The 23,818-nt window shown below is 38.4% G+C and overlaps 8 protein-coding genes across 11 annotated transcripts; 4 read left to right on the forward strand and 4 right to left on the reverse strand.

Annotated features, from left to right (window-relative positions):
• Window positions 1-449: 449 nt before the first annotated feature.
• On the forward strand, window positions 450-1,792 carry LOC105273348 (vesicle transport protein GOT1B). Of its 2 annotated transcripts, XM_011315744.1 has the most exons (5): window positions 450-610; window positions 758-849; window positions 924-1,102; window positions 1,233-1,353; window positions 1,754-1,792. In XM_011315744.1, exons 1-5 carry the CDS (start codon window positions 586-588, stop codon window positions 1,760-1,762), a joined length of 426 nt encoding a protein of 141 aa, XP_011314046.1. In that variant the 5' UTR covers window positions 450-585; the 3' UTR covers window positions 1,763-1,792. The 2 variants fall into 2 exon arrangements, with proteins under 2 accessions (XP_011314046.1, XP_011314047.1); XM_011315745.1 differs by lacking the exon at window positions 1,754-1,792 and having other exon boundaries at window positions 452-610; window positions 1,233-1,704.
• Window positions 1,793-2,257: 465 nt separating this feature from the next.
• On the reverse strand, window positions 2,258-6,044 carry sesB (stress-sensitive B). Its single transcript, XM_011315749.1, has 4 exons — window positions 5,763-6,044; window positions 4,402-4,663; window positions 3,744-3,978; window positions 2,258-3,671 (listed from the first exon to the last, which is right to left on the reverse strand). Exons 1-4 carry the CDS (start codon window positions 5,920-5,922, stop codon window positions 3,429-3,431), a joined length of 900 nt encoding a protein of 299 aa, XP_011314051.1. The 5' UTR covers window positions 5,923-6,044; the 3' UTR covers window positions 2,258-3,428.
• Window positions 6,045-7,516: 1,472 nt separating this feature from the next.
• LOC105273351 (zinc finger CCHC-type and RNA-binding motif-containing protein 1) lies at window positions 7,517-8,835 on the forward strand. The gene is made up of 3 exons (XM_011315747.1): window positions 7,517-7,775; window positions 7,885-7,996; window positions 8,171-8,835. The coding sequence occupies exons 1-3, from the start codon at window positions 7,663-7,665 to the stop codon at window positions 8,654-8,656; spliced, it is 711 nt and encodes a 236-aa protein (XP_011314049.1). The 5' UTR covers window positions 7,517-7,662; the 3' UTR covers window positions 8,657-8,835.
• On the reverse strand, window positions 8,712-12,073 carry LOC105273350 (uncharacterized). The gene is made up of 2 exons (XM_011315746.1): window positions 9,371-12,073; window positions 8,712-9,074 (listed from the first exon to the last, which is right to left on the reverse strand). The coding sequence occupies exons 1-2, from the start codon at window positions 11,763-11,765 to the stop codon at window positions 8,866-8,868; spliced, it is 2,604 nt and encodes an 867-aa protein (XP_011314048.1). The 5' UTR covers window positions 11,766-12,073; the 3' UTR covers window positions 8,712-8,865.
• A 323-nt stretch (window positions 12,074-12,396) lies between these two features.
• Window positions 12,397-14,790, reverse strand: Thor (eukaryotic translation initiation factor 4E binding protein thor). The gene is made up of 3 exons (XM_011315750.1): window positions 14,281-14,790; window positions 12,672-12,833; window positions 12,397-12,611 (listed from the first exon to the last, which is right to left on the reverse strand). The coding sequence occupies exons 1-3, from the start codon at window positions 14,420-14,422 to the stop codon at window positions 12,562-12,564; spliced, it is 354 nt and encodes a 117-aa protein (XP_011314052.1). The 5' UTR covers window positions 14,423-14,790; the 3' UTR covers window positions 12,397-12,561.
• A 500-nt stretch (window positions 14,791-15,290) lies between these two features.
• LOC105273355 (dyslexia-associated protein KIAA0319) lies at window positions 15,291-20,132 on the forward strand. 3 transcript variants are annotated; one of them, XM_011315752.1, is made up of 6 exons: window positions 15,291-15,462; window positions 15,777-15,961; window positions 16,047-18,629; window positions 18,839-19,021; window positions 19,233-19,403; window positions 19,476-20,132. In XM_011315752.1, the coding sequence occupies exons 3-5, from the start codon at window positions 16,055-16,057 to the stop codon at window positions 19,400-19,402; spliced, it is 2,928 nt and encodes a 975-aa protein (XP_011314054.1). In that variant the 5' UTR covers window positions 15,291-15,462; window positions 15,777-15,961; window positions 16,047-16,054; the 3' UTR covers window position 19,403; window positions 19,476-20,132. The 3 variants fall into 3 exon arrangements, with proteins under 3 accessions (XP_011314054.1, XP_011314056.1, XP_011314055.1); XM_011315754.1 differs by having other exon boundaries at window positions 19,248-19,403; XM_011315753.1 differs by lacking the exon at window positions 15,291-15,462 and adding an exon at window positions 15,552-15,610.
• On the reverse strand, window positions 19,981-21,629 carry Dcps (Decapping enzyme, scavenger). The gene is made up of 4 exons (XM_011315751.1): window positions 21,209-21,629; window positions 20,944-21,089; window positions 20,503-20,839; window positions 19,981-20,414 (listed from the first exon to the last, which is right to left on the reverse strand). The coding sequence occupies exons 1-4, from the start codon at window positions 21,573-21,575 to the stop codon at window positions 20,236-20,238; spliced, it is 1,029 nt and encodes a 342-aa protein (XP_011314053.1). The 5' UTR covers window positions 21,576-21,629; the 3' UTR covers window positions 19,981-20,235.
• A 145-nt stretch (window positions 21,630-21,774) lies between these two features.
• Window positions 21,775-23,574, forward strand: LOC105273356 (aldose reductase-like). Its single transcript, XM_011315755.1, has 5 exons — window positions 21,775-22,158; window positions 22,257-22,736; window positions 22,901-23,107; window positions 23,177-23,325; window positions 23,402-23,574. Exons 1-5 carry the CDS (start codon window positions 22,087-22,089, stop codon window positions 23,442-23,444), a joined length of 951 nt encoding a protein of 316 aa, XP_011314057.1. The 5' UTR covers window positions 21,775-22,086; the 3' UTR covers window positions 23,445-23,574.
• The last annotated feature ends 244 nt before the right edge of the window (window positions 23,575-23,818 follow it).

The raw sequence follows: 23,818 nt of genomic DNA on the forward strand, positions 1-23,818 counted from the left end.
ACCTGAAAACTCCTTCTAAATCCAAAGATGCTAATGATTTTAAGTATCGCTTTTAATTTTTTCCACTGAGAATTATTTCAGATGTTTCAATTAAAAAATTTAAATTAAAAACTTTCACCTCAAATTCCCTTCACCCATTCGGTTTTCCACTCGACCAGCAAAAGGGAATACGACCGCATCAATTAATTATAAATTCAAATGAGAATAAAAATGAAATTCATAAGTGAATTTTTTTCGGAGTGAATATTAATTTCGATTTTCGTCGTATTACGATTCATAAGAGAAGATAGAAATGAAATAAAAATATTCGTTGGCATAAATCTACAGTGAGTGACGAAGAGAGAAATTAACGTCCCTAATAAGGAGAAATGAATTATCCGATGAATCCGAACGACTTTTTCCCGGGCAATTGGCTGTCATGACGTCATATGGCTATCATATGGTACACCGATTGTGCCACAATCACTCCGAATGACGTGGAGCTAGGTTAGGTTACCCTTCGGTGGCAGGATCGCTGCCCAATATTTATTCACCATAAACACTCAATATATTTCGTAGAAAAGGAGAATCTAATTAATTGTAAATATGTTCGAGATCACTGACACGCAGAGTAAGTAATTACCCGTGAATTATATTAATTTTATTGACCCCCTTAATTGATGATGTATAAATATTAAGATGCATTGATGTAAAACCCATGGGGATTGATTAACATCTCTTGTATTCCTGGAATTTCAATGATTTTTTATTGTTGCAGAAATTGGAGTGGGTCTCGCAGGTTTTGGAATGTTCTTTCTTTTCCTGGGGGTCCTTTTGCTGTTCGACAAGGGACTTCTGGCCATAGGAAATGTAAGTAATTATTTCCTTCGTTTATGCATTTTTTAATTGAATTGATTGAATCATGGAAATCATGCTTGTTTCAGCTTTTATTCATATCTGGTCTGGGCTGTGTCATAGGCCCAAAAAGAACATTCAGTTTCTTCTTTCAAAGGCACAAAATGAAGGCCAGTATTGCATTTTTGGGTGGAGTTATAATTGTCCTTATTGGATGGCCAATTGTTGGAATGATCTTCGAAATTTACGGTTTTGTACTTCTCTTCAGGTGAGTCGACATGAAATTATAGCAAATTAATGACAACATTTGACGTGACACAATTTTTTATGTGATGATTACTTTATTATTTGTAATGAAATAATTTAGTATGACATTGATTTTATTATTTCTGTTACAGTGGATTTTTACCAGTAGCTATAAACTTCCTCCGCAGAGTTCCCATCCTCGGGACTTTCCTAAATATGCCAGGAATTAGCAGAATCCTCGACATGCTGGCTGGTGATTCCAACAGGACAACAGTATGACCATCTCCCTAAGAAAAATTATCTCTAAAGCACACTGTAAATAATCAACATGCACCCTCACCTCATATCACCCATTTATTTCTCTCTCATTCCATTTCTATTGCACTTGAAAAATTTTGTATCGATTGTGAAAAACAGAATGGAGATATTCGATGCCAATTACGTGTAAGTGTTCAATGTTCGTCGTTTAATTTATGCGGCCATCTCAAATCCGGAGACTAAATCGCGTTGTCTGCGTACCTTGTATTTGTATTTGACAGAAAATATTCAGTGAAAAACAAAGAAGAATACAGTGACTGTAAAGATACGAAAGAATATTAAAAAAATGATGAGTGAAATTGAGAATTGAGTCGATTCCCCTCAATTATCTGTTATTCATCTTTATTTGTTTCAGAAATTTTAATTCCGGATATCAGGAGAGCATGGGGGTGCTGAGTCATGCCAATGACTTTTTTTTATTAAACTTTTTAATTAAAAGTTTATGCTAGATTATTTTTTTCAATACAAAAATCTCATTCAATTTCTGATAAAATGGTTTGACACTTCTTCTAAATATTTGAAAGCCCGAAATATTTATATTCCCCCAAATTCCCTAATAAATCAATCGCCTAGATAAAAAATACGAGGAGAAATTTCAATCATCTTATCCAAATGATTTCGCATGACGGAATTTCATTGAGGTATTGATAAAAATCGGTATGACGTACTCAGGTAGTACATTGGCACGTGATCAACCTCGATCCCTGGCCCTGAGATACCGCGCATTTATTGCAAGTGACAAAATCCGGCTAGACAAATATTATTCAATCATCACGTGAATGCACGGTTATCACCAAAATGATGTAATGAAAAATTACCCAAAGAGCTGAAAGAAAAAAGAAATAACGACGATAAAACGTAATTTTCCACTTCTTTCTTTTTTATTGATTTGACAGTTGATCTGCATACATCCTAACATGAACAGAAGTAGATGCATACACAGACTCATTGATCTTTAGTCATTATCTTACACGTTGTTGTCTGGAGTGCGAAGTAATTGATTTTTATTGTTAATCATCCCCCTAAACTCGGTGTACTTTTTGTTCATGGATATCGTTCAATGATCGCATCCTCGTTTTTCTTCATGTAATTATTACGAATTATTAATTATCTACAATGGGCCGAGAATAAAGGGCGGGGGCAGCCCAGGTCTACGCGCCCCGCCATCGTCGTCGATGGTTCTTTATGTTGTTTATTTATAAATCGTCGCGCGTCCCTCTCATGTCTGTTTAAATTAATTAGGTTTAACTTTCTTTGCATTTTTACCTCATTACAATTTCACCATCGTCCTCAATTATTTTAAATTACTCATCAACATGATGAGCCCACTGACTCGCGCTGGATAGCGTTACATTAAATTATGAATGTTCTAGTTTTTGTGGTTTTTAAATTATTTATTTTCCTTTTTTTTTTGTTAGGCAGTCGTCGTTTTGAGGGACGTGCCAATCAATTTCACAAATGTCGTTACCACGCCCGCGATCCACTCGCAAGCGAGGAATTGTTTCATTAAATTAAAAATTCAACTATTTTTTTTTTTCATTTAAATAATGTCGTACCGGGAGTCACTGCAAAGAATACTGAATCCGGCAATAAATTAACAAAAGAAAGAACGAAAAAAAAAACTGAAACAGAATTGAGTTAAAGCTTGTTTAATTGAGAGCCGAGAGGCCTCAAAGCCTCTGCAAACGACTTTAACTTGTTCTTTTGTTTTCATTCATGAAATTGTCGACAAGTTTTATTCTCTCCTTTGTCTTCGAGTATTTTTTTAAGTTTTTCCTTTTTTTTTCTCCAATGACTGTAGATGATATCCAGAGACTCGGACGTGGACAGTCTATTTATTTCCGGTTCCTCCAATTGCTTGACATCTATCACGTTTCAATCGTGATTATTCCGGTGATTACTGTTGATGATGAAGGATGTGAGGGGTCGCAGGGTGTTCTGTCGAGTGAATGGGTGAAGGGGGGAAAAAAAAATAGGGGATAAAGTTGTTTCAGTTGTTCTTGTTGTTGTTGTGGACTGAATATAACTGTTTAGAGGAGGTTCTTGATCTCGTCGTAGAGTACCAATACAAGGGCACCACCAGTACCACGGAGGACATTCGAGAATGCACCCTTGAAGAAGGCACCACCACCCTCGCTCCTGTAGATAGTTCCCCAGCAGTGAAGAGTGTTCTTGTAGAGCATTTCAGACTTGGCACGCCCAGACTGCATCATCATACGCCTACGTACTGTGTCGAATGGATATGAGATAATACCAGCGACAGTTGTGACACACTATTGAGGAGAAAATAGTTATTGGTTTAATTTCAGTCGTCAATTGATTGTTCTATCCTTGAATTTACTCACCTGTGCAATACCCCATGAAACCAGGAATGGAGTCTTCTTCGGGTCTGGGAGCATACCACGTGCTGTGTCATAGAAACCGAAGTATGAAGCACGGTAGATAATGATACCCTGCACTGATACACCGAATCCACGGTACAGGCCAACCAGACCGTCAGATTTGAAGATTTTAGTCAGGCAGTTGCCGAGACCAGTGAATTCACGTTCACCACCGGCTTTACCCACATCAGCGGCTAATCTATATTACAAAGGCATAATTTTTCATTGTGATATATCCATAAATGAGTAATCCCTCAAGCAGAGATCGCTGATTGAAAAATCGTCTCAATCTGCCGCGACAGAAAAAATCGAAATATTTGAGAATTCAGTTTTGTATTTATTTCAGTTATGCGAATTCCAAGAATTTCACTCAGTTCCACAGATAATCTAACAGAACTGTTTGAATACTCAATCAAAAACGTTTCTTTGACATCGAAAGATAATGAATAATTGAGTTTAATTTGTGGATTCAATATTATCAGTTCGACTTTGCAATTAGTCTAGAGATAATGCGATGGAGATAACACAATTGAATTTTTCGACTCCATTGAGTGCAATTGAATTTGCGAGTTGATCTATTCCTTTCCTGGATATTACGGAGATGGGAATTATTTTTAATTACCTGGTTCTGGCAAAGTCGAGTGGATAGACAAAGCAGAGTGACGTGGCACCAGCAGCACCACCTGAAGCAAGATTTCCAGCGAAGTAACGCCAGAACTGCGTGTTCTTATCAACACCACCGAGGAACACCTGCTTGTACTTGTCCTTGAAGGCAAAGTTGAGGGCCTGAGTTGGGAAGTACCGGATAACGTTGGCGAAGTTACCACGCCAGAAACTGAGGAAACCCTGTTCTTTTGGGATACGAACGAAACAGTCGATCATACCTGAAATAAAAAGAAAAATCTCATTGCAGCAAGTCCCCCAGGTACTCACTAACCCAAGGTATCGATTGAAAGGGACACTGACCACGTTGGAGCCTAACCTCAGCTATGCCCCCAAAATGGCGGATGCACTAGTGCAAATTACTGTTTTATTCCTCTGCATTATCGAACTATTCAACTAGTTTGACGCATGACAGGACATGTTTGACATTTATCGTGACTGAAGGATTCTAAAGTAGTTGGCATCTTTCCCAGTGGGTTCTAGCATCAGTCAAGTCCGAATGTAACCGCATGTAACCGGACATTTAACTCCCCTCACGTGAAATTGAGGTCAAACCCGTATTTGTCCCTTTTATAATACTTCAAATTGAATGAACTCATCTCTGATTATTCTCGAAATCCTTTAAATTCAGCCCCAAATGGCTGTTATCATCTCCTGATAAGGCCCGATTGTATACTCAAAGATTGTATTAAAGATGAATTGAGGGACGAGACGTCTAGAACCCTCACACCATTTATTCATTCTCGGCCTCATGGCATAAGAAAAAATGGACCGCCATGTTGGACCGCATCGTCATCGATCGACGCCAGTAACCAGTGAACATTTTCCTTCTCATTCCATTGAGGAAGAAGGCAAAACGCCCTCTGGATTGTCTCTTATCGATCCGATTTGCCAAAAGACAAAAGTGCATGCACTCGAGTTATGTAAGAATCGAGTGATGATCTTCGTTACATAAACCCTTGAAAAATCCCCAAAACCTTTTCCCTCAGGAATTATTCGAGCTAAAGAAAATGAGATTCGCCTCATTACTATTTTTCTCTGCATGTGTAAAATGGGGCGTTACGTAACGGAAAAACTTCCCCAGTAATGGATGAAAGACAGAATGACTCGTGACCTCGACACGCGTCCCAACCCGATGACATTGACACCCGTAGATCCGTCACATGCTGAGGAATTTGAAGATTTATTTAAAATTCAGTTAATCGCAGAGCATCTCCATTTGGGCCACGCGGTGGGCGATACCACATGGGAGATGACTCGACGATGAAAACCATAACCACCAATTGGAGATGAGGTTAAAATTTATAAATTCAAACTTACCCTTGTAACGCTGGTCCTCGGCGATCTGCTTGGAGATGTGCTGTACCTGAAGAAGCAGCTTGACACGTTCGATCGGCGCTACAGCTGTTTTTGAAATAGCAGCGGCACAACCACCAGCGAGAAAATCCTTGGCAAAAGCCACGGGATCCGCGAGAGACATTTTGTGTATTGGGGTTTAAAACTTTCTTTCGGTTAAAGGAAGAAAAAAGGAATTATCCTCCTCAAGTGTTAAGGTGTGTAGTGGACGCGCGCCGGACGACGAGTGATCGAGACGAGTGTTCTTCTCGATTATGCCGACCCTAAGCTGCGCTAAGAATAGCTGCGCAGGTCACGTGCTCGACTTCTGCGCACATATCACTGAGTATCAACCCTGACACTTGAATTCTCCACCTCTCAATGTCACAATCGTCAATTGGCAGTGGCCATTCTGTTAAATTTACTGCAATTTTTTGTCTCTTTTGTCATCATGATTTTTTCACTTCCATCGAGATTTCCATTAATATTTTGCAAATTCTGTTTGAATTGCCCGCACTTTCCCGCAGGTTCGGCCGCACTTCCGGCGGAAATGGGCCAACCAGCGACGTCCCAGTGTCAGGGCCGAGATGTCAGGACGAAGTTGATCTATTTTTTTTTACAGAAATCAATTCTTCCTCTGTGATTATTGCATTATAATACCGCCGAAACTCGAAGGCATCAGGGATTTTGAATAATTTTTTACTCCTGTCATGACATAAATTAGATGTCAAGATTGCGCGCGCAATCTCCGCCAACAGCGGGAGATACGACTGCAGTGATCGATGGAATTCGAAACCCTTGGATTATGTAAAAGTCATATTTATTTCAAAAGGTCGTGAGTAAAATTTTATCGATCATGAAAATTGTTCGGTGTGTAGATGATGGTGAATTGTGAAAAGGGATGAATTTAATTTATTCAATCCCTGGGAACGAGAAGCAAGGGCAAATGACGTTAGGCCATTTAAGCAGGTCAACGGGACATTGTCGTTGCGTAACTCTGGCCAAAAGCCAGGTACAATTCTCATCTCACTCGTACAAATCTTTGAGAGATCCCAAAGTTCAATGGAGCACGCGCTCTGCTCTTGTAATTCTTCATTCTCCACTGATACACCGATAACGGATTTGGCCACTACATCTACACGAACAATTTTATTTATAGTATTTTTAAATGGACGAGTACACGCGTGGGACCTTGCACAGAACATATTATTGCTAAATGTGTCCGTCAACTATTTGCCAGTTAACAAATTACGTGACGAGAAAAAAATTTTTTCTATTCATTACGATTATTTCTCCTCCCCAGGAGCATAAATGACTCTCAAAATAAACGGTTTCGACTCATTCCCAGTGTTACTCGAATAAATTTTTGTATAAATAAAGTAAATTAGGGAGACGTAAATTAGGGTGAATAAAATAGAAAATTGTTGTTACGGGTGTCGTCTTGGGAACGAAGACGACCCTCGAGTATACGATTCCATTACTCAATAAAAATTGTAAACCGATGCGTATGTTTTGAATTGCATGAATTACCCGATGCAATTCAATCCATTCTCGAGTGTTAAAATCGATGGCAATTAATTCGATAAATATACTCTTTCCTGATAGTAAAAACTTTTTACTAAAAAGCATGGACTGGAAAGTGAATTATGTTCTATTTCTAATTCTGTTTGAATAAGTAGTAATCCTGCCATCTCTCAGTGTGCACTAACAATTTCAGTTGTCATTTCCTCACGAATCTGCAATATCGAGCACTGCATAACCCTCTGATAAAAACCTGTCAGTCTGAAATTATCCGCCTGTTGTTTACAAGTTCCAATAGTTTCAACTCACATCCTTAGCATAAAAATGTTATTAATTGTTATCTAATTGTCAGAATTCTTAAAAAATGAGTGGCGGCATCGTACCCAGTAAATCAACAGTTTATATATCGAATTTACCATTCTCATTGACCAATAATGATATTCACAAACTTCTGGAACATCACGGAAAAATAGTAAAGTATGAAATTACCCCCAAAATCATTGGTAGAGACGAATGAAGATTGTAAAATCGCAGCTGAAAAATTCCGGTGCTTATTAATTCATGTAATCACTTTATTCAATTTCAGAGTAACAGTTTTAAAAGACAGGAGAACGCGAAAGAGCAAGGGAGTGGCTTTTGTATTATTTCTGATGCCTGAAGATGCAGTGAATTGCGCCAAAAATTTAAACAATACTGAGGTAATTTACAAATCAATGTGAAAATATTTTTAAATCAACAGGAGAATATTCAAGGATAATCTAGACAATCTCGTATTTTATTTGAAATTCTATTTTTTAAAGTAATTTCTAAAATAATTAATTAATAATTGACTTTCGATCGATGTTTGAATTTAATGAATTATAATATTGAAGTTAGGTGGAAGAACAATAAAAAGTTCGATAGCAGCTGACAACGGTCGAAGTACAGAATTCATTCGAAGACGAGAATATCCAAACAAATCCCAGTGCTGGGAATGTGGTGAGGAGGGACATCTCTCTTATATATGCACTCATAACACCCTAGGACCTAGAACTCCTCCTCCTAAAAAAACTAGAGTAAGAAAAAAGAATAAACGTGGAGAGGAGCAATCGGGCACAAGTTACTACGAGTCAGACAGCGATGAGGGGCTGAGGCAACCACGAGGAACTTCAGGTGCTCAAGAATCTGAAGAGAGTGATGAGGGAGACACCGAGACCCTCAGTGCAGCCATAAAACACGAACAGGAACAGCTTGAGCTCGAGAAATACAGGTACAAAGTCGCCACCGGACAGTACGATGAGAACAATCACGACTCGAAACCCAGAAAGAGATTCAAAAAGAACGAGTACTTCAGCGATGAGGAGGAACTCAGTGATTAATATCCATTAATTTAAAATCAAAGAGAATATTTCTTTCTTATTATGCGATAAGTTATTTAAAAGTGTATAAAATATATTGTCCCAGAGCTGTAAAAATTCACACTTTTTATGAAAAAACATACAATTATTTACAGAAATGAGAAATTGAATTTTATGATTGAGTGATTACTGGGACATTGTTGCATAAATTAAATTAGAGCTAGAGGAAATTACTGTAGTTTTGTTTTGTATCTTTTGATCACGTTTTTCACGCGACTGCTGTGAAATTTCTTGCAGAAGTTTTCGGTTTCTCTTGACGTTTGCGGAATTTTTTTCAAGGCACTTTTTGTTGTGAAGAGTTTGGGGTGAGGTGTGGTGGTTTCACCAGAGCATGCCTTGTCGAGGGCGATTGTAGAAGTGATCAGAGCTAGGGCTTCACCTGGATCAAAAATGAATTAATTATCTCAATTTGAATTCAAATGCTCAATAGTCAAAGGAAATATTAAAACCGTCCTCCAATAGTACAAATTACAAGAATAATTGAATAATCTAAACATCAGCAATTATTTAAAAAAATCAATTAGATTTCGATTTTAGTTTGTAATGAGAGTTAAGGGTAATTTTGTTTTTAAAAATACAAACAAAAGGATACAAGGAAAATTTTTTATCAACCTAGTGGAAAGAGTAATTAGTGTCACTTCGTGAATAATAGGTTTTGAGATAATTAACACTCACGTTCATTCTCATGTAATGTAAATCCCTCAATCATCGTTACTTGCCGCATAAAAAGAAGAAAAAGATCGTCCATGTCACTGGCCCTCACAATAAAGTCTGGATCTCGTTTCGCCAAAAAACTCAAAAAACGAATTCCACTCCTCAATGCATTAAACTGTTCTCTCCTCACACCTGTCCAGAAATTATCATCCAATCTCCTCCAGATTCCACTACCGGGACATTCATTCTCAGTCAATCTACTCCTAACTTTTTCCAAATTAATCTTTGAACAGCTATACAAAATTGTTACTGTACACGTTAATAGATTTGTTCTACAATTATGTACATTGGATTCGTCGGGCCAGGAAATGTTGTTCAATAGGAATGCCTTGTCGACGAATGAGAGCATGGAGAAGGCAAGTTTTATAGTTGTCACTTCGTCGAGTTTGAATCTCATCAGTTGAACCATGAAGATTGCTAGAGGACATGCGTCAGGCGTGAAATATTGCGCACCTTTCCACAGTTCTATCGCTGATTTTTCAGTCGGTGAAGGGCAAATCTTGAGATTGAAGATCTGTGCACCACAGAAACAACTGAGTAAATCAGTAAGTGGAAGAAAACACTGTAACAGCGGTCTCGAGAAAACAATTTCTCTGAATATCTCTCCGACATACTTGAGCCCTCGATTACTAAATCCCACTCTGCCCTGGGCATTACGAAGTGTCACAACAATTGCACAAATTAGTCCAGCAAATTGGTGGGACCTTCTGATGAGACCCACGGTCGTTACAAACTCCAGAATCATCTCTAGGACCTCAAACTCATGTCCCCTCTTCTCCCATGCGTTGTACCTCTCCATCTGATTGGAAAATCTCTGAAATCGTTCGTCGCCAGCAGTTATGAGTGTTGATTTTCCTGTTATGTATTCGCTGAGATAATCAGAGGCTTTCGCGATGCAGGAGAGTGTCCCAAAGGCTCGTCTTGCCTCGATCCCTCGTTCCTCTTTACACCAGGGGTTGGCATCCTGCAATGACTGGAAATAATTGATTTGTGTATCATAGCAGTCAGAGAAATAGAGATCGTTCATGTCTCTAATGTCGTCATTCTTCATTGCCGTTGAAATTTTCTTAAGGACTAGAGTGACATTCAGTAAGAGCTCTCTTGTAGTTGCAACAATCTTATTGATAATAGGCATGCAATCCTTCGAGTTGATCTCGACGGTAGTCTTCCTCATGATAGCAGTGAGGTCTCCCCAAAAAAATGCTGTGCTCAACTGTCTCCCATCGACAACAGTGACAATGGGTTTGACAAGCTCAGGATTCTCGAATATCCTGAAGGTCTCCTCCTCCTGAAGAATCGGCAAATTTTTCCTGCCGATCTTCTCCACGACTTTGACATCCACCACGGACTTCTCAGGGACAGGTGCCTCGAAAGTCCTCGCAGGGATACCCTCCAAAGGATAGCAATTAACCATTGCCTGCTCCGAGTTGATCTTGACATTGAGATCCACCTGGACACTGGTCTCAACCGTGGTTTTGACTGCCGAGGCACTTCTCACAATCTTATTCCTCGGGGAAGACACCGCAGAACACGAAGGCTGCACTAGCTTCACCTGATTATTCTCCAGTAACCTGCACTTCTCCATGAGACTCCCAAGCTCGAAGGTCTGAAGCTCCAACTTGGTCTTGATATTTTCTCTCTCCTTGGTGAGGCTTTTCACGTCTTCCTCCCTCTTCCTCTTCTCCTCCTGAAGAAGTTTCTCCGCATCAAGCCTCTCCTTTTCAGCTTTCAGTTGGGATTTCCTGAGCTTCTCCTTCAGATAATAGAGTTCACCAGTCAGCAGCTGAAGCTGAGGGTCCACATTCTCCCCTCGACTCACCTGACTATTGACTTGACTTTGAAATGTCGAGTTGAGGTTCGATCGAGAGATGAGAGCTCCCTTGAATTGATCAATGGTGGGAAGATCATCGATATCACCAACTACCTCTGAGGACCCCAGTTTCTGTGAAGCTGCAGGCCACAAGTCCGAGTTTAATCTCTGGATCTTGCCTCTTGGCTGGCCTGACACGTCCGGTCTTCTGCTCCCATTGATCCTGATACCATTGGCCAGCCCCGAGGTGGAGGGTCCTGGCGATGTTGAAGGCCCCGGCAGTAGAAAACTCCCGTACTTGACGATTGCTCTGGGCTCATGGTGGTTCAAATCTACAGTCGAGACATTCACCTCTTGAGAGCATGCCTGGGACGCTATGAGATCTATATGCTCCAGATCTTCTTCGAGGAGATCATCCCCCCACATGTCCTCATCGTCCTTCGAGGCTTTTCTTGAAACAATTGGAGGCTTTGGCAGCTCCAGCTTCGCTCGTTTCGCTGATGGTGATGCTTCTGGCTCGAGACCCTTTCCAAAGCGTTTCGACATGATGATGTCTGCATTGCACTCGAGGAGAATCAGCTGTTGAATTATCAAAGTCGTGGGACTTTTGTTTTTGTTACATTCTGAAGAACAAAACACTGGCCACTTCACCGGATGAGGTTATATCATTTCTTGTCTTTCGCAAAAATATTTGAATGATGATTGAACAGTGGATAATCTGAACGAACATGAGAGGCAACGAGAGCTGGGGACTGAGGACAAATTATACAGCGGAACGAGACAAACTTCTGGAATTGTTTCTTGTCAATTAATGTGAGACAGGACGGACAGAACTGATCAGCTCTGATTGTGGATTGCGGTCTGATTGTGGGTTGCGCTCCACCGACGGGAACGAGGGGGGGCACCACGTGGAATTTTCAAACACTCTGCGCCTGCGCGATCTAACCTGTCAAAAGTTTCAAAATATACAATGTTTTTACAACGGGACAACCCCAGTAGAACATCAACATTTTTCTTTAATTGTTACGTTAAAAAAAATTGATACTGTAAAAAAATTAATTCTGTGACTTAAAAAATTACTATTGTTTATGCAAATTATTTTTTCCCAAATCCATTATTACAAATTGAATTGTCAGTGAGCAAACGTACGTCGATTGTTTAAATAAAAGTCCACGGATAATTTAAATTCTTTTATTGTGAAATTATTGTCATTTACACGAGTTTTTTTTTTACATTGAAATAATGGAAACTTATATTTTAGGCACACGGGCAGAGATTATTCTATCGTATGTAATTATGAATACAGTACACATAATCACGGTTTACAGCAGCCAAATATTTTTTACATGTCCATTTGAAATTGCTCTGAAGTCTCATCAGTCACTGGAATATCTGTAATGACAATAAATAATTAATAGTAATAAGTTTCTGTCGGGTAAAAAAATTACTAACCCTTTTTCGATTTACTGCAGATATTTGAAATAACAGGTGCGATAGCTGCGGTATTCTTCAACAAATCCACTGGAATCAATGTTGAATTTGTTGGTGGAGTCCTCGATATTTGGGATTTTCTGAGACTCATTAAAAAGGCCCGCTCATATACTATCCGAGTACCTGCATTCAAAAATAAAAAAGATATCCTACAGATATTATTGTACACTGATAAATAAAACATCTTTGCAATTTTGTTGGGAAATTCCGACGGATTAATTTTCCAAACTGATAGAAGAATATTTTATTTCATTGAAGTTCTTGGAGACGACTGGTTTTTTCTCTCAGTGTCTTTGTTAATACATGTCTGTCATATTTATTGTTCCGTCGACAAGTTTTTCTTATCTCCTACGCGCCCAGGCAGTTCAATTCTTCAAGTCCCACGTATCACTTATTTATCATAATAAAATGAATTATTATCTCTTTTGTTTCGTCTTTCATAGTCAATCTCTACTCGCCCCAATGAGGTACCAATGTCAATCAAGAGGGAAAATGTTAACACAACTCTGAGATGAATAGCTCTCAATAAATAATGACTAATAACTTAAATATTGCCCTCATTTATAGCAGTGCAGTACTATCGAGTCTTGCATGTGACTCATACGTCGTAAAACCTTATCTACTTGCTACTGTATTATTTTTTTATCTTCCGAGTATTGATAACGATTTTGGAACGTATTCGTTGTGCTTTTTCCTATTTTCTCCGTCTCCAAATGTTTACCTTCATCTAAACACTTGGTTGATAAAAAATCATTGAGTTTGAATAAATGAATTACTAACAGACGGATAACATTTGGAAAATAAAAATGCCGTAAAAAGGTGAATGCAACAAAATGTTCATTTGCAAGTTCATGAATTTATCGCTGATATTTTTTCCTGTTTCAAGTGTTTAAGAAATTTGTTATTGTTTATTCCGAACGTGTCCGTTAATTGCGATGTTAAAATTGAATGAGGGAAATAGTAAAAAACAAGAATTAATTTATGCTTGAAACCTTGAATAACCCATTAAACATATGTTACAGACTCACATGTATCTGATAAATGGTATTCAAAAGCCACGTCAACATTTAAATATAATAGAGCAATTGACGAAATTGAATGAATAAAAAATGACACGATATGCACCTCCGGAGTGCAGGCGCTAAACTTATCTCGAAGGTCTCCGGTACACGTTGGACTGCCGATAAATAGAATTTGTTTTGATTGTGAGAAATGCGACAGCTCTTGAACGACTGTGGAATGTCACGTGATGCTGACTAGTAAGTAATCAATATTCAATTATAATCTCAAATTAATTAAAAACGACAAACAGAATGTGATCTATCCACGAATATTTAAATAGATTCTCGATATCGAAAGAACAAGCGTTAGCTACCCAAACACAAAAATATAAAATACCGCAAAAAGCTTTATAACAAAAAATTAATTATCTCCATCAATTGCAAAGAAATTTTGGAAAACCTCAAGAGCTGAGTCAACTCACGCTGTTTTATTTCACTGTGGAATTAATCAATTGAAAGATGTGGACTTGTTAATAAATAAAATAAGTCTTGTAAATATGTTAACTGACCTCCAGGTGTTGTTGAATAAATGGTACCTCCAGGAGTAGAAGAGTAATCAATAGGCATTTCATTGGGATCATGAATAACAATTGTTTTAAAAGGTATATTTTGGCTTTGGGTAGCTTGCCTTGCGATTGGTGATGCCGACATCCTTTCAATAATTTCCAGTTATATGATATTAAATAAAATATATATAACAAACACTCAGAATGAGACAAGGGATAAGAAAGGGACAGGACTGATATTCAAGAAGTGCTGCTATCACTGCAACCAAGACTTCACTGTCGTTAGCACAATACAACGGCTAGTATAAACTGGACTGAGACGACAGAGAGGAAACGATAAAAAACTGAAAAAGAAACAAAACGTAAGAAACTCAATTTCTCACGTACACGTGTTGTCACTTTGGATGTTTTGAATTTGTATAAGTGCTTCTATCACTGCGCAATTCAAGGCGTAGGTAGATAGGTACAAATAAAATGTCAGAAAACAAACTGATAACGAAATAAATCAATTCTCGTGTAATTTTTCAATCGCAAGAGACTGGACTCAATTACATGGCACTTCCCACGTAGAAATTCACCCTCTGAATTTTTTGAGAACATGTTGAACAATTATTTTCCATCAGACACTTATCATAAAGTAGTATAACATAAGTACGAAGATAAACATACTGGATTAGAAATGTTGAGGGGTTTTTTCAGGAAGAGTTACAATTTTGTTTTGACAGTGAAATCAAAATCTTCAAAGATTCTTTATGATTGAATGAATTTAATATTCATAATGTAATGTAATAATAATGAATGAATGTTTATTTCCACTGTATGGTGCTATACCTTTTACGGATAATAATAATAATATAATATAATAGTAGAATAGTAGTAATAATAATAGGGTAATTTTGAGTAAAAGAGAAATAGATCATGACGTCCTCCCTGCCCTGGAGGGAGTACTAAAAATCATGTGGTATGATTAACCTCCTCGATCGAGGTCTCTACACAGATGTTTCCACGTTGGTTTGACGTTTATACTCAGTGTTAATAAAATGCGAGTGTATTATGTACATGTGTATACAAATTGTCAAAGTATAAATGGCAAAAAATAGTGGACTGATGACAGGTGGGAACACGAGCATGTGTATTTATTTGAAATAATAATTCGACGAAGCGACTCGATGAAATGAGAATGAAGTAAGTCCATAAAAAAAATACCACACAAATAATCCCTAAGGTTATAATAATAAAACAACTGGTGACATATCGAAGATATGTGCAAGTCTCTGCTTATCTCGGACACAATTTGCTGGTGGTTTAGACTACATCCCGCCCGCTCCAGGAAGTATGATAATTACCCCTATGGTACAATTGAATGCCTCGATTAAGCTTCCCTAGAGCGTTGATAAAATATAATTGCAGACCAATACGTTGTATTTCAACAGCTAATTTATGCTAAGCTTCCTTCAGTTTTGTAGTTGACGTGTGTTCATTTGGTGGATTTATTTCAGAAGAAGTAACATCTGTTATGTTAATAACCAATCTATCAGTCCGACGAGCTGTGACAATTGTTAATCCATGAACGAGCTCGATATTTCATCGCAGTGAAAGACTCCTGAGTCACTGGGAAGAGTCGACGAACATCACATGTAATAATTCATTGGTAACAGCCACATCCATACGAGCGTTAAAAACGGTGTGTACTCTGAATTTATGAATTTCGTGACACAAGACTATTTTTATCTCTCATTTTTTTTACTCGGCTTTGGATCTACTCTCAGGTAATACAATGCAGAAGGGAAAGGAAATAATGAGGAATTGTTTTCAATTGTTGGTGGTTTTTCAATGCCTTGCAAGTTGTCTTGGGTCTTACGATGACTGGGATGGAGAATCTTTTCGCCAACGTCCTTGTCCAACTCTATATCGACGTGTCTTCACCAGTTATACACCGAGAGGAAATTTAACATTCGGTATATATACGAAAAAACCCTTCGTGATGGGAATGAAAGCCTGCGTTGATACATGTTGCTCAGAGAGCAACTGCCACGTAGCTTTGATGCATAATGGCACGTGTTTTCATGTGCAATGCACAAGCTCAAAAATGTGTACACCCCTGTATCGACCTGAATTATCAACACTAAGTGATCCACCGAGTATGGTATTAGTTAAGCCAGTTGAGGAGGATGAAGACATCAGGTGGAGGGACCTTGTGGATGAAATGGACGACAATTCACCATTATTGATGCAGGCTGCTGCCAGAGATCACATGATGTTTCATTCAGTAACTTGTTTGGACACATCCGAATGCCAAGAGAACGAAATCTGTATTAAACACGATAAAAATGACGACGGAGTGTGTGAATGCGCCGTAGGATTCAAACGAAATATAGCAGATACCTGTGGTCCTATTGATTCAATAAATCCCGGTGATTTGGCTGGGAATATTGTTGGAGTTGAGCCGTCGATGGAAAAAGTATCGTCATTGATGCCCGAGACTAAACCACCACTCAAACAACTCATAGTATCTGCTGTTTCCAAAGAAGTTCGTTTACCAGAAAATGCTGTGACACTCTCAGCATTTACTGTACCTGCTGAACAGGGTAATGAGCATTACAATTACGCTTGGAGTCTTCTAAGTCAACCAGAAGGACACACTGGAACAATGATTGATCAGAATAGATCTACAGTTAAACTCAGTAATTTATCGGAGGGCTTGTACAGATTTTTGGTGACAGTAAACAGCCCGACGGCATATGGAAAAGCTTACGCCAATGTAAATGTTCTTCCACCGAAGAGAGTTAATCAGCCTCCAATAGCCATTGTCTCTCCAGCCTCTCAGATCGTTAAACTACCAAATACCGGTGCAGTGCTCGATGCATCTGACAGTAAAGACGATGACAAAATAATATCCTATCATTGGGAGCTTCAGCAAGGACCAATAGGCTATCAAGCCAATCTAGTTGATACACCTACACTGCAATTGGATAATCTGATAGCTGGTAATTACACGTTCAAACTGACCGTTGAAGATTCAGACAACATATCTAATTCAACGTTCGCCAATATCACTGTACTTAAAGTCACTGATTATCCACCGAGTGCTAATGCTGGTCAAGACATAATAATTTATCTACCTCAGAATACATTGACACTCAATGGAAATTTGAGCACCGATGACAGAGGAATAGCAAGTTGGCAGTGGACGAAGAGCCCATCCGATCAAAATAAAGCTGTTGATATGCAGAATACGAGAACACCTTATTTGCAATTATCAAATCTTGAGGAGGGAATGTACACATTCGTTCTGAAAGTAACTGATGATTCGGAACAGTCGTCCACCGCTGAAGTTCACGTGTTTGTCAAACCACCAACGAATAAACCCCCAACAGCAGATGCCGGTGGAGATATTACAATAGCACTCCCAGATACTCGAGCGATATTGAATGGTAGTAAGAGTATGGATGACATTAAAATCGTATCGTACCATTGGCAATTAGTCAATGGCCCCAGTAGAGTTCAATTTTCCGCTGCTAACGAGTCCATAACGAATGTTACGAAATTAACTAAAGGAGATTACACATTTAAATTGACTGTTATTGATGACAATGGTAATAAAGACTCGGACATTGTTAATGTTAAAGTAACGCAGAATAAAAATGCCCCGCCAAAAGCTAATGCGGGTGGTGATCAAGTGGTTGTTGCACCAGTTAATGCATTGATAATAAATGGATCTCAATCGAGTGACGATTTGATGATTGGAAAGTGGCACTGGACGCGGGATCCAACGAGTTTAGCCATCGGCAACATCATCGAAGGTACTGATCAATCGCCTGTTCTCATGATCACTGATGTTGTACCTGGTCGCTATATTTTCAAGCTAAAAGTCACTGATGACGATGGATTATTCTCTGAAGACACTGCTTCAGTCATTGTAAAACCAGATCCACAACTCCTTCATCTTGTTGAATTAACACTGAATATTGAAGCGCATTCGTTGACAGAATCCCAGAAGGATTCCCTCGTGCTCAAGCTCCAAATGTTACTGAGAGAGGAGGCTGTCATCGTAATGACAGATTTGAAAGCAGAACAGAGGACTGGGCGGGCGCGATTGGTGTTCTATGTTCAGGAAAAAGGTAAAAAAATATCATTACCAGGGATTGAAGTTGTACGACGGTTGAGAGAGAAATTGTGGCAAGACTCTGGACTCCTGCAGCTATCTGTTACATCGATTGACACTGCCATTTGTCAAAATAATTGCTCGGGGCATGGAGTGTGTGATGAGGAATCCAGGCAATGTCTCTGCCATGCATTTTGGATGCAAAATCTTATTCAAAAGTACTTCGGAAATGGCGAATCCAATTGCGGTAATTCTTTACATTATTTATAATTATTGAGTTTCGTAAAAATCCGTTCGAAGGCATCCGTCAAATTTTACTCAAAGTTTGAGAGATAATTCTTTTATATTTCTTTTAATTCTCATAATATTGACGGAATGTCTCGATCGATTTATACGAGGCTAATCGTTTATTATCATTCGAAGGCATTACTAATTATATTAATGACGATAAAATAGATTGGAGCATTCTCTATGTGATAATTGCCCTGATGTCTCTGGTGGTTTGCTGGGTAAGCTTAGCCTGGGCTTTTCTGTGCATGTGTCAGAGAATTTGCGCGGGTAGACGACACTCCAGACCAAAGAAGAAACCAGCACGTTATTCACTTTTACAACCAGAGCCAGAGGACGATGGAAGTGCATGTACGTTTAGCATGGACCATGGATTTTATACATTTCGAGACACTAAAATTCAATAATAACTCAATTAACTCTATTTTCTACTGTAGATATTACTCAATTCCCTCCAGTTCTTGGGAGTAGATGAAATAATAATTTGTAACTTCTTAGAAAATATATGTAGATATATCATCACATAATGTTCAATGATCAGACTACTTATGTTAATGTGCAGACGGTCTTCTTCCAGTTTCAACCCATAAAATGGTATTATCAGAATCGGATACCGACTCTGATGATGTATTATTTGAACATCGAAAGAGCAAAAATAATGGTAATATACACGTTAGAAATGGAAAGAGTCGAAATGGTTTTGTCAAAAGTGGCTCTCGAATTAAAACATGAGGTAATGCCAGGAATATATCATACATTTACGTTGTTCATTTTTATTGAAATTATACCCATTATAATTTTTCAGAATTACTCAAATGGTTGTTTACGTCAGTAATGAAATGCACAGTCTGGACATTATTTGGCCAAGAGTACCACAACTGCTACTAGTCAGTAACCGATAAGACTACAGTATGATCTCTACGGTCATGTCGTCATAAACACAACGGCTACTTATGTTATTATTATTATTAAATGGGGAAAAATCGACAAACAAGAATCAGGAGGAACAACTACCGGTGGTTTTCTGTAATGTCGTGCATCCTGAGGCCATCATTTTCTGTGTGATTCGTCGTATCGTCGTATCGTGTCGAATAACATTTTTATATAAGTATTTCAATCATAATTACGTACACATCCGTGTGTATCTGAAGGAATCAAAGCCTAAAAATTATTTCACGTACGTTTTATTTGACCCATATCCTTTTTTATTCATTTTCCCATATACTTATGCGATAATATTCTAAGAAAAATAACTCACGACGAAAATTATCTGAAGTATGTTGGAATTCATTGAATGATACCAAAAAAAATCCAGAGAATACGAGATTTATATTTATAAAAATATGATTTTGATAGTTTTACAAAAGCATCAGATGTGAATGGAGAATGCTAATTTATCGTCTTATGTTGCGAATAAGGAAAACAATGCTGACGTCTTTCAATAAAGATTCAATTATTCGAAGATATTCTGATGGTTATCATATGGAAAATTCATCTTCAACATTGTTGCTCGGCCAGGCGTGTTTTTCTGTTGACAAAAATACTGGCTTCGGGGTAAGTTTGATTTATACAGATTCACGTGACAAATTTACACTTTTCTTTTCTTCTAAGTAGTCTTCGTAGGGTTGGTAAGCCGATAATTTTGGGACGCGGAATAAGAGGACTGCCTTCTGATAGTAATCGGGCACCATCTCAATATTATTGATTACTGTTGTTAATAGATGTCCTTTTTCAATAATTGCACCTGAGGGAAAGGCCGGAAAAAAATGGAATGAGTGAAGTAATTGAAGATTGATAGATTAAAGAGGAAAAATGAATATTTCATCACTCACCAGCATTTTCTACCCCAAAACTTGTAAAATGCACGTGGAGGTGATAAAAACTCGGTTGATAATGAAAGAAAATCTTCAATTCTGATCTCGGTACGTGGTATCGCTCCTCAATAATCTTACACGCATTTTCTTTGATATTTTTCAGTAGAGGCAGATGAGTGGCATTCAATTCTCTAATTGAAGGTATTCTTTGCCTTGTTATTGCCAATAAATATAGAGTTTGAATTTGATCGTCCCATTTGAGATCCTTCACCAAAACAAAGCCCGTGTCATTGTCCTTGTCATTGTATATGACTCTGTCAAGCTCGGCTGTACCATTCAAAATATTATCCACCCACTGAAAATAACGACCAGAATATTGAATACTGCATTGTGAAGAGTGAGTCCTCAGTCGTCAAATTTTAACATATGAAAATAATTCAATATCTAAATCCAGTTCACCTGCAGGGATAATGATGCTGCAAGGCGTCTCGGTAGAGTGACCTGTTCAAACAATTCCGGTGTCTCTTCAATTAAATAATACCGTGGTGCGCACCATTTTTCAAGATGCTTCTTAGTTGCAGGATATGTTATTGTTACGTTCAAACCTGAAAAATGAGAAACCCGGGGAAGATAGAATTAGATTAATACAATCTTCAAAGTATCTAGCAAATATACATATATGAATATTAATAATGTCAAATTGAAAACAATAAACACTTGTTACCGTTGCATTCGCTCGCCGGGAACCAATCGTATCCCCGATAAACATCATTCCGATAATTTTTCTTCGAACGTGTATTGCTATCGAAAAATCCCTGTAAAATCTCCGGCTCCTCCGGGAATATCTTTTTTTCCATAACCACCAACACTGTTTCGGTCTGTCCTTTGAATAATCCTTGCAATGCTATTCGCTTATTCATAATGTCATTCCTCAAAACTTTCTCCACTTGAAAATTTGGAACTTGTTTGAGGAATTCGTCTACGTCGTCGGTGGAATCATTTCGAGGAATTTTATCAGGTGTTGTTTCAACTTTTTGCTTTTTTCGAATAGGAGAATCGGTTTGGGCTTTTGGGCTTTCACTCTCCGCCATTTTCAGTGAATAGTAGTGTACTAGGTAGTACTAAATATTCGGAATTATTGCGTTTATTTTGAGCCGGGGGCCTTTCTCATGTGGTCGCCGACATATACTGGACTTTGGGATGAAATTTCCCGAGTTACACTGGTGGTTTGAGCCCAGCGTCGCAATAATTCATGTGAAGACCAAAATGCACGTCATGAGTATCGTACCTTATTGAGATACTCCAAAAAAAAATCTCCCAGATGACTTGAGGACTATATTCCTGCAGATGCAACTGGTTGGTCTTTCCTCTTTGTATTTACGCCTGGAGAAAAATCAAAATAAACGTGTGAAACGAAAATTTCCAATAAAAATATTGGGATAACCTCACATGATGCTCTGGGAAGAGAAGGGTAAAATGAAGCCGGGTCAGGACGCCATAGTAGAAGATAAACTGATAAGATAGGAGTTGATGGCAGCAAGAGTTGAACTCACAGACCTCTGATAGTTGTTTCATAATAATCGTAACGAGTGCAACCAAAAAATGCCTCTGGCACCGAAATTGCGGTTTTACAATGGATGCGAGATTCCTGTGCTGGGGCTGGGCACGTGGAAGGTAATAAAATTCCTCAAGATTATTGTCCCTTCAAAGATAATTGAACTAAATCCATCAATAATTTTATATAAATTGCAATTGCAACATGTTGATGACAGTCGAAAGTAGGAGAGGTTGGACAGGCAGTGAGATATGCCATTGATATCGGTTATCGTCACATTGATTGCGCCCTGGCATATGGAAACGAGAGTGAAGTGGGTGAAGCTATCAGAGATAAAATCTCTCAAGGGGTTGTGAAGAGAGAGAATCTCTTCATCACCTCGAAACTATTCAACAACTCCCACAAGTTCGAATCTGTGGAGAAAGCCATCAGGAAGAGTCTAGGTAATCTAGGGTTGGAGTATCTCGATCTCTACCTTGTGCACTGGCCTGTGGCTCACGAGGATGGGGATGAGTTGTTCCCCAAAAATCCTGATGGCTCCATCAAACTTGCGGATATTGATTATCTGGAGACTTGGAGAGGAATGGAGGAGGTGCATGCCAAGGGATTGACCAGGAATCTTGGAATTAGCAATTTCAATTCCGAGCAGATCAGCAGATTGTTAGCTAATTGCAAAATTAAACCCGTTGTTAACCAGGTATATTTCAGAATATTTCAATGAATTATTCTGTATATCATGTAATTTCTATTGATATTCAATCGATCTATACACGAAAATGTTTTTAAGACCCAATACATTGCATTTGCATGAATGCATTTATCCAGTCGTTCAATTCTCATTATTTTTCATCTCCTCAATAGGTGGAATGCCATCCATACTTGACCCAGCAGAAACTATCAAAGTTCTGTAATGAAAAGGAGATAATCATCACAGCATACTGTCCCCTGGGTTCTCCTGACAGGCCCGCGGCGAAACCAGAAGATCCGAAATTACTGGACGACAAGAATCTCCAGAAAATAAGCCAGAAATACAAGAAAACTCCAGCCCAAGTTGTCCTTCGGTATCAAGTGAGCATCAACTCAAGATAAATGTACAATAAATATTATCATAGAAATATTACAAAACGTCTTCATCAGATCGATCGTGGACACGTTGTAATCCCCAAGAGCGTAACGAAGTCGAGGCTCCTGGAGAATTTCGATGTGTTCGATTTCAAATTAAGCCCCGAAGACATCTCCTACATCAACTCATTGGACGTTAATGTGAGACTCTGCACCCTCGCCGAGTAAGTCTAGACAAAATTCCATTTTTCCAGAATGAATTATCCATGATTAATCAGAAAGACGTGTTTGTGTTTACAGTCGCAAGGCGAGTCCCTACTATCCATTCAACATCGAGTTCTAAGAACTGCGTATTGAAATATCGAAGAGTCATTCTGGTTTACTCCACTGGGGCCATTGTACTTTTTTTAATAACATTCAACATGAATTATTCAGATTACATAATACCTATAAACGATTTATTATAATAATTATTCTCGCTTTCTTATTGTGTCATCTTTCGCTTTCAAATTTTCCTTTCCCAATTTTATCTCCCCGTATTGAAGTCCATTTGTTTCGATCATACGTCCTATGTATTTTTCGTATTCATGACGAATTATTGCAATGAATGTTTGACAACAAATGGAATGGTAAAATATGCAATGGACTTCAGGTAGCCGATTGTTCTCAAGCAAGCGCAATCACAGAATCATTACTGAATTCATACATTAAGGCATT

This window comes from Fopius arisanus, unplaced genomic scaffold, assembly GCF_000806365.1.
Source record: "Fopius arisanus strain USDA-PBARC FA_bdor unplaced genomic scaffold, ASM80636v1 scaffold00005, whole genome shotgun sequence".
NCBI lineage: Eukaryota > Metazoa > Arthropoda > Insecta > Hymenoptera > Braconidae > Fopius > Fopius arisanus.

Bases quoted from the DNA above. Each gene is read 5' to 3' on its own strand.
- LOC105273348 (XM_011315744.1), top strand. From the start codon at position 586: ATGTTCGAGATCACTGACACGCAGA. The intron at 611-757 runs GTAAGTAATTAC...TTATTGTTGCAG, and splicing joins CGAGATCACTGACACGCAGA to AAATTGGAGTGGGTCTCGCA. The intron at 850-923 runs GTAAGTAATTAT...TGCTTGTTTCAG, and splicing joins GACTTCTGGCCATAGGAAAT to CTTTTATTCATATCTGGTCT.
- sesB (XM_011315749.1), bottom strand. From the start codon at position 5,922: ATGTCTCTCGCGGATCCCGTGGCTTTTGCCAAGGATTTTCTCGCTGGT. The intron at 4,664-5,762 runs GTAAGTTTGAAT...TTTTTATTTCAG, and splicing joins CGAGGACCAGCGTTACAAGG to GTATGATCGACTGTTTCGTT. The intron at 3,672-3,743 runs GTGAGTAAATTC...TCTCCTCAATAG, and splicing joins TTTCATGGGGTATTGCACAG to TGTGTCACAACTGTCGCTGG.
- LOC105273351 (XM_011315747.1), top strand. From the start codon at position 7,663: ATGAGTGGCGGCATCGTACCCAGTAAATCAACAGTTTATATATCGAAT. The intron at 7,776-7,884 runs GTATGAAATTAC...ATTCAATTTCAG, and splicing joins CATCACGGAAAAATAGTAAA to AGTAACAGTTTTAAAAGACA. The intron at 7,997-8,170 runs GTAATTTACAAA...ATAATATTGAAG, and splicing joins AAAATTTAAACAATACTGAG to TTAGGTGGAAGAACAATAAA.
- LOC105273350 (XM_011315746.1), bottom strand. From the start codon at position 11,765: ATGTCGAAACGCTTTGGAAAGGGTCTCGAGCCAGAAGCATCACCATCA. The intron at 9,075-9,370 runs GTGAGTGTTAAT...TTTTTGATCCAG, and splicing joins TACATTACATGAGAATGAAC to GTGAAGCCCTAGCTCTGATC.
- Thor (XM_011315750.1), bottom strand. From the start codon at position 14,422: ATGTCGGCATCACCAATCGCAAGGCAAGCTACCCAAAGCCAAAATATA. The intron at 12,834-14,280 runs GTCAGTTAACAT...TTTTGAATGCAG, and splicing joins TTATTCAACAACACCTGGAG to GTACTCGGATAGTATATGAG. The intron at 12,612-12,671 runs GTTAGTAATTTT...TTGTCATTACAG, and splicing joins CTGCAGTAAATCGAAAAAGG to ATATTCCAGTGACTGATGAG.
- LOC105273355 (XM_011315752.1), top strand. From the start codon at position 16,055: ATGCAGAAGGGAAAGGAAATAATGAGGAATTGTTTTCAATTGTTGGTG. The intron at 18,630-18,838 runs GTAATTCTTTAC...ACGATAAAATAG, and splicing joins AAATGGCGAATCCAATTGCG to ATTGGAGCATTCTCTATGTG. The intron at 19,022-19,232 runs GTACGTTTAGCA...GTTAATGTGCAG, and splicing joins AGAGGACGATGGAAGTGCAT to ACGGTCTTCTTCCAGTTTCA.
- Dcps (XM_011315751.1), bottom strand. From the start codon at position 21,575: ATGGCGGAGAGTGAAAGCCCAAAAGCCCAAACCGATTCTCCTATTCGA. The intron at 21,090-21,208 runs GTAACAAGTGTT...CTCATTTTTCAG, and splicing joins CCCGGCGAGCGAATGCAACG to GTTTGAACGTAACAATAACA. The intron at 20,840-20,943 runs GTGAACTGGATT...CGTTATTTTCAG, and splicing joins CAGCATCATTATCCCTGCAG to TGGGTGGATAATATTTTGAA.
- LOC105273356 (XM_011315755.1), top strand. From the start codon at position 22,087: ATGCCTCTGGCACCGAAATTGCGGTTTTACAATGGATGCGAGATTCCT. The intron at 22,737-22,900 runs GTATATTTCAGA...TCTCCTCAATAG, and splicing joins TTAAACCCGTTGTTAACCAG to GTGGAATGCCATCCATACTT. The intron at 23,108-23,176 runs GTGAGCATCAAC...CGTCTTCATCAG, and splicing joins AAGTTGTCCTTCGGTATCAA to ATCGATCGTGGACACGTTGT.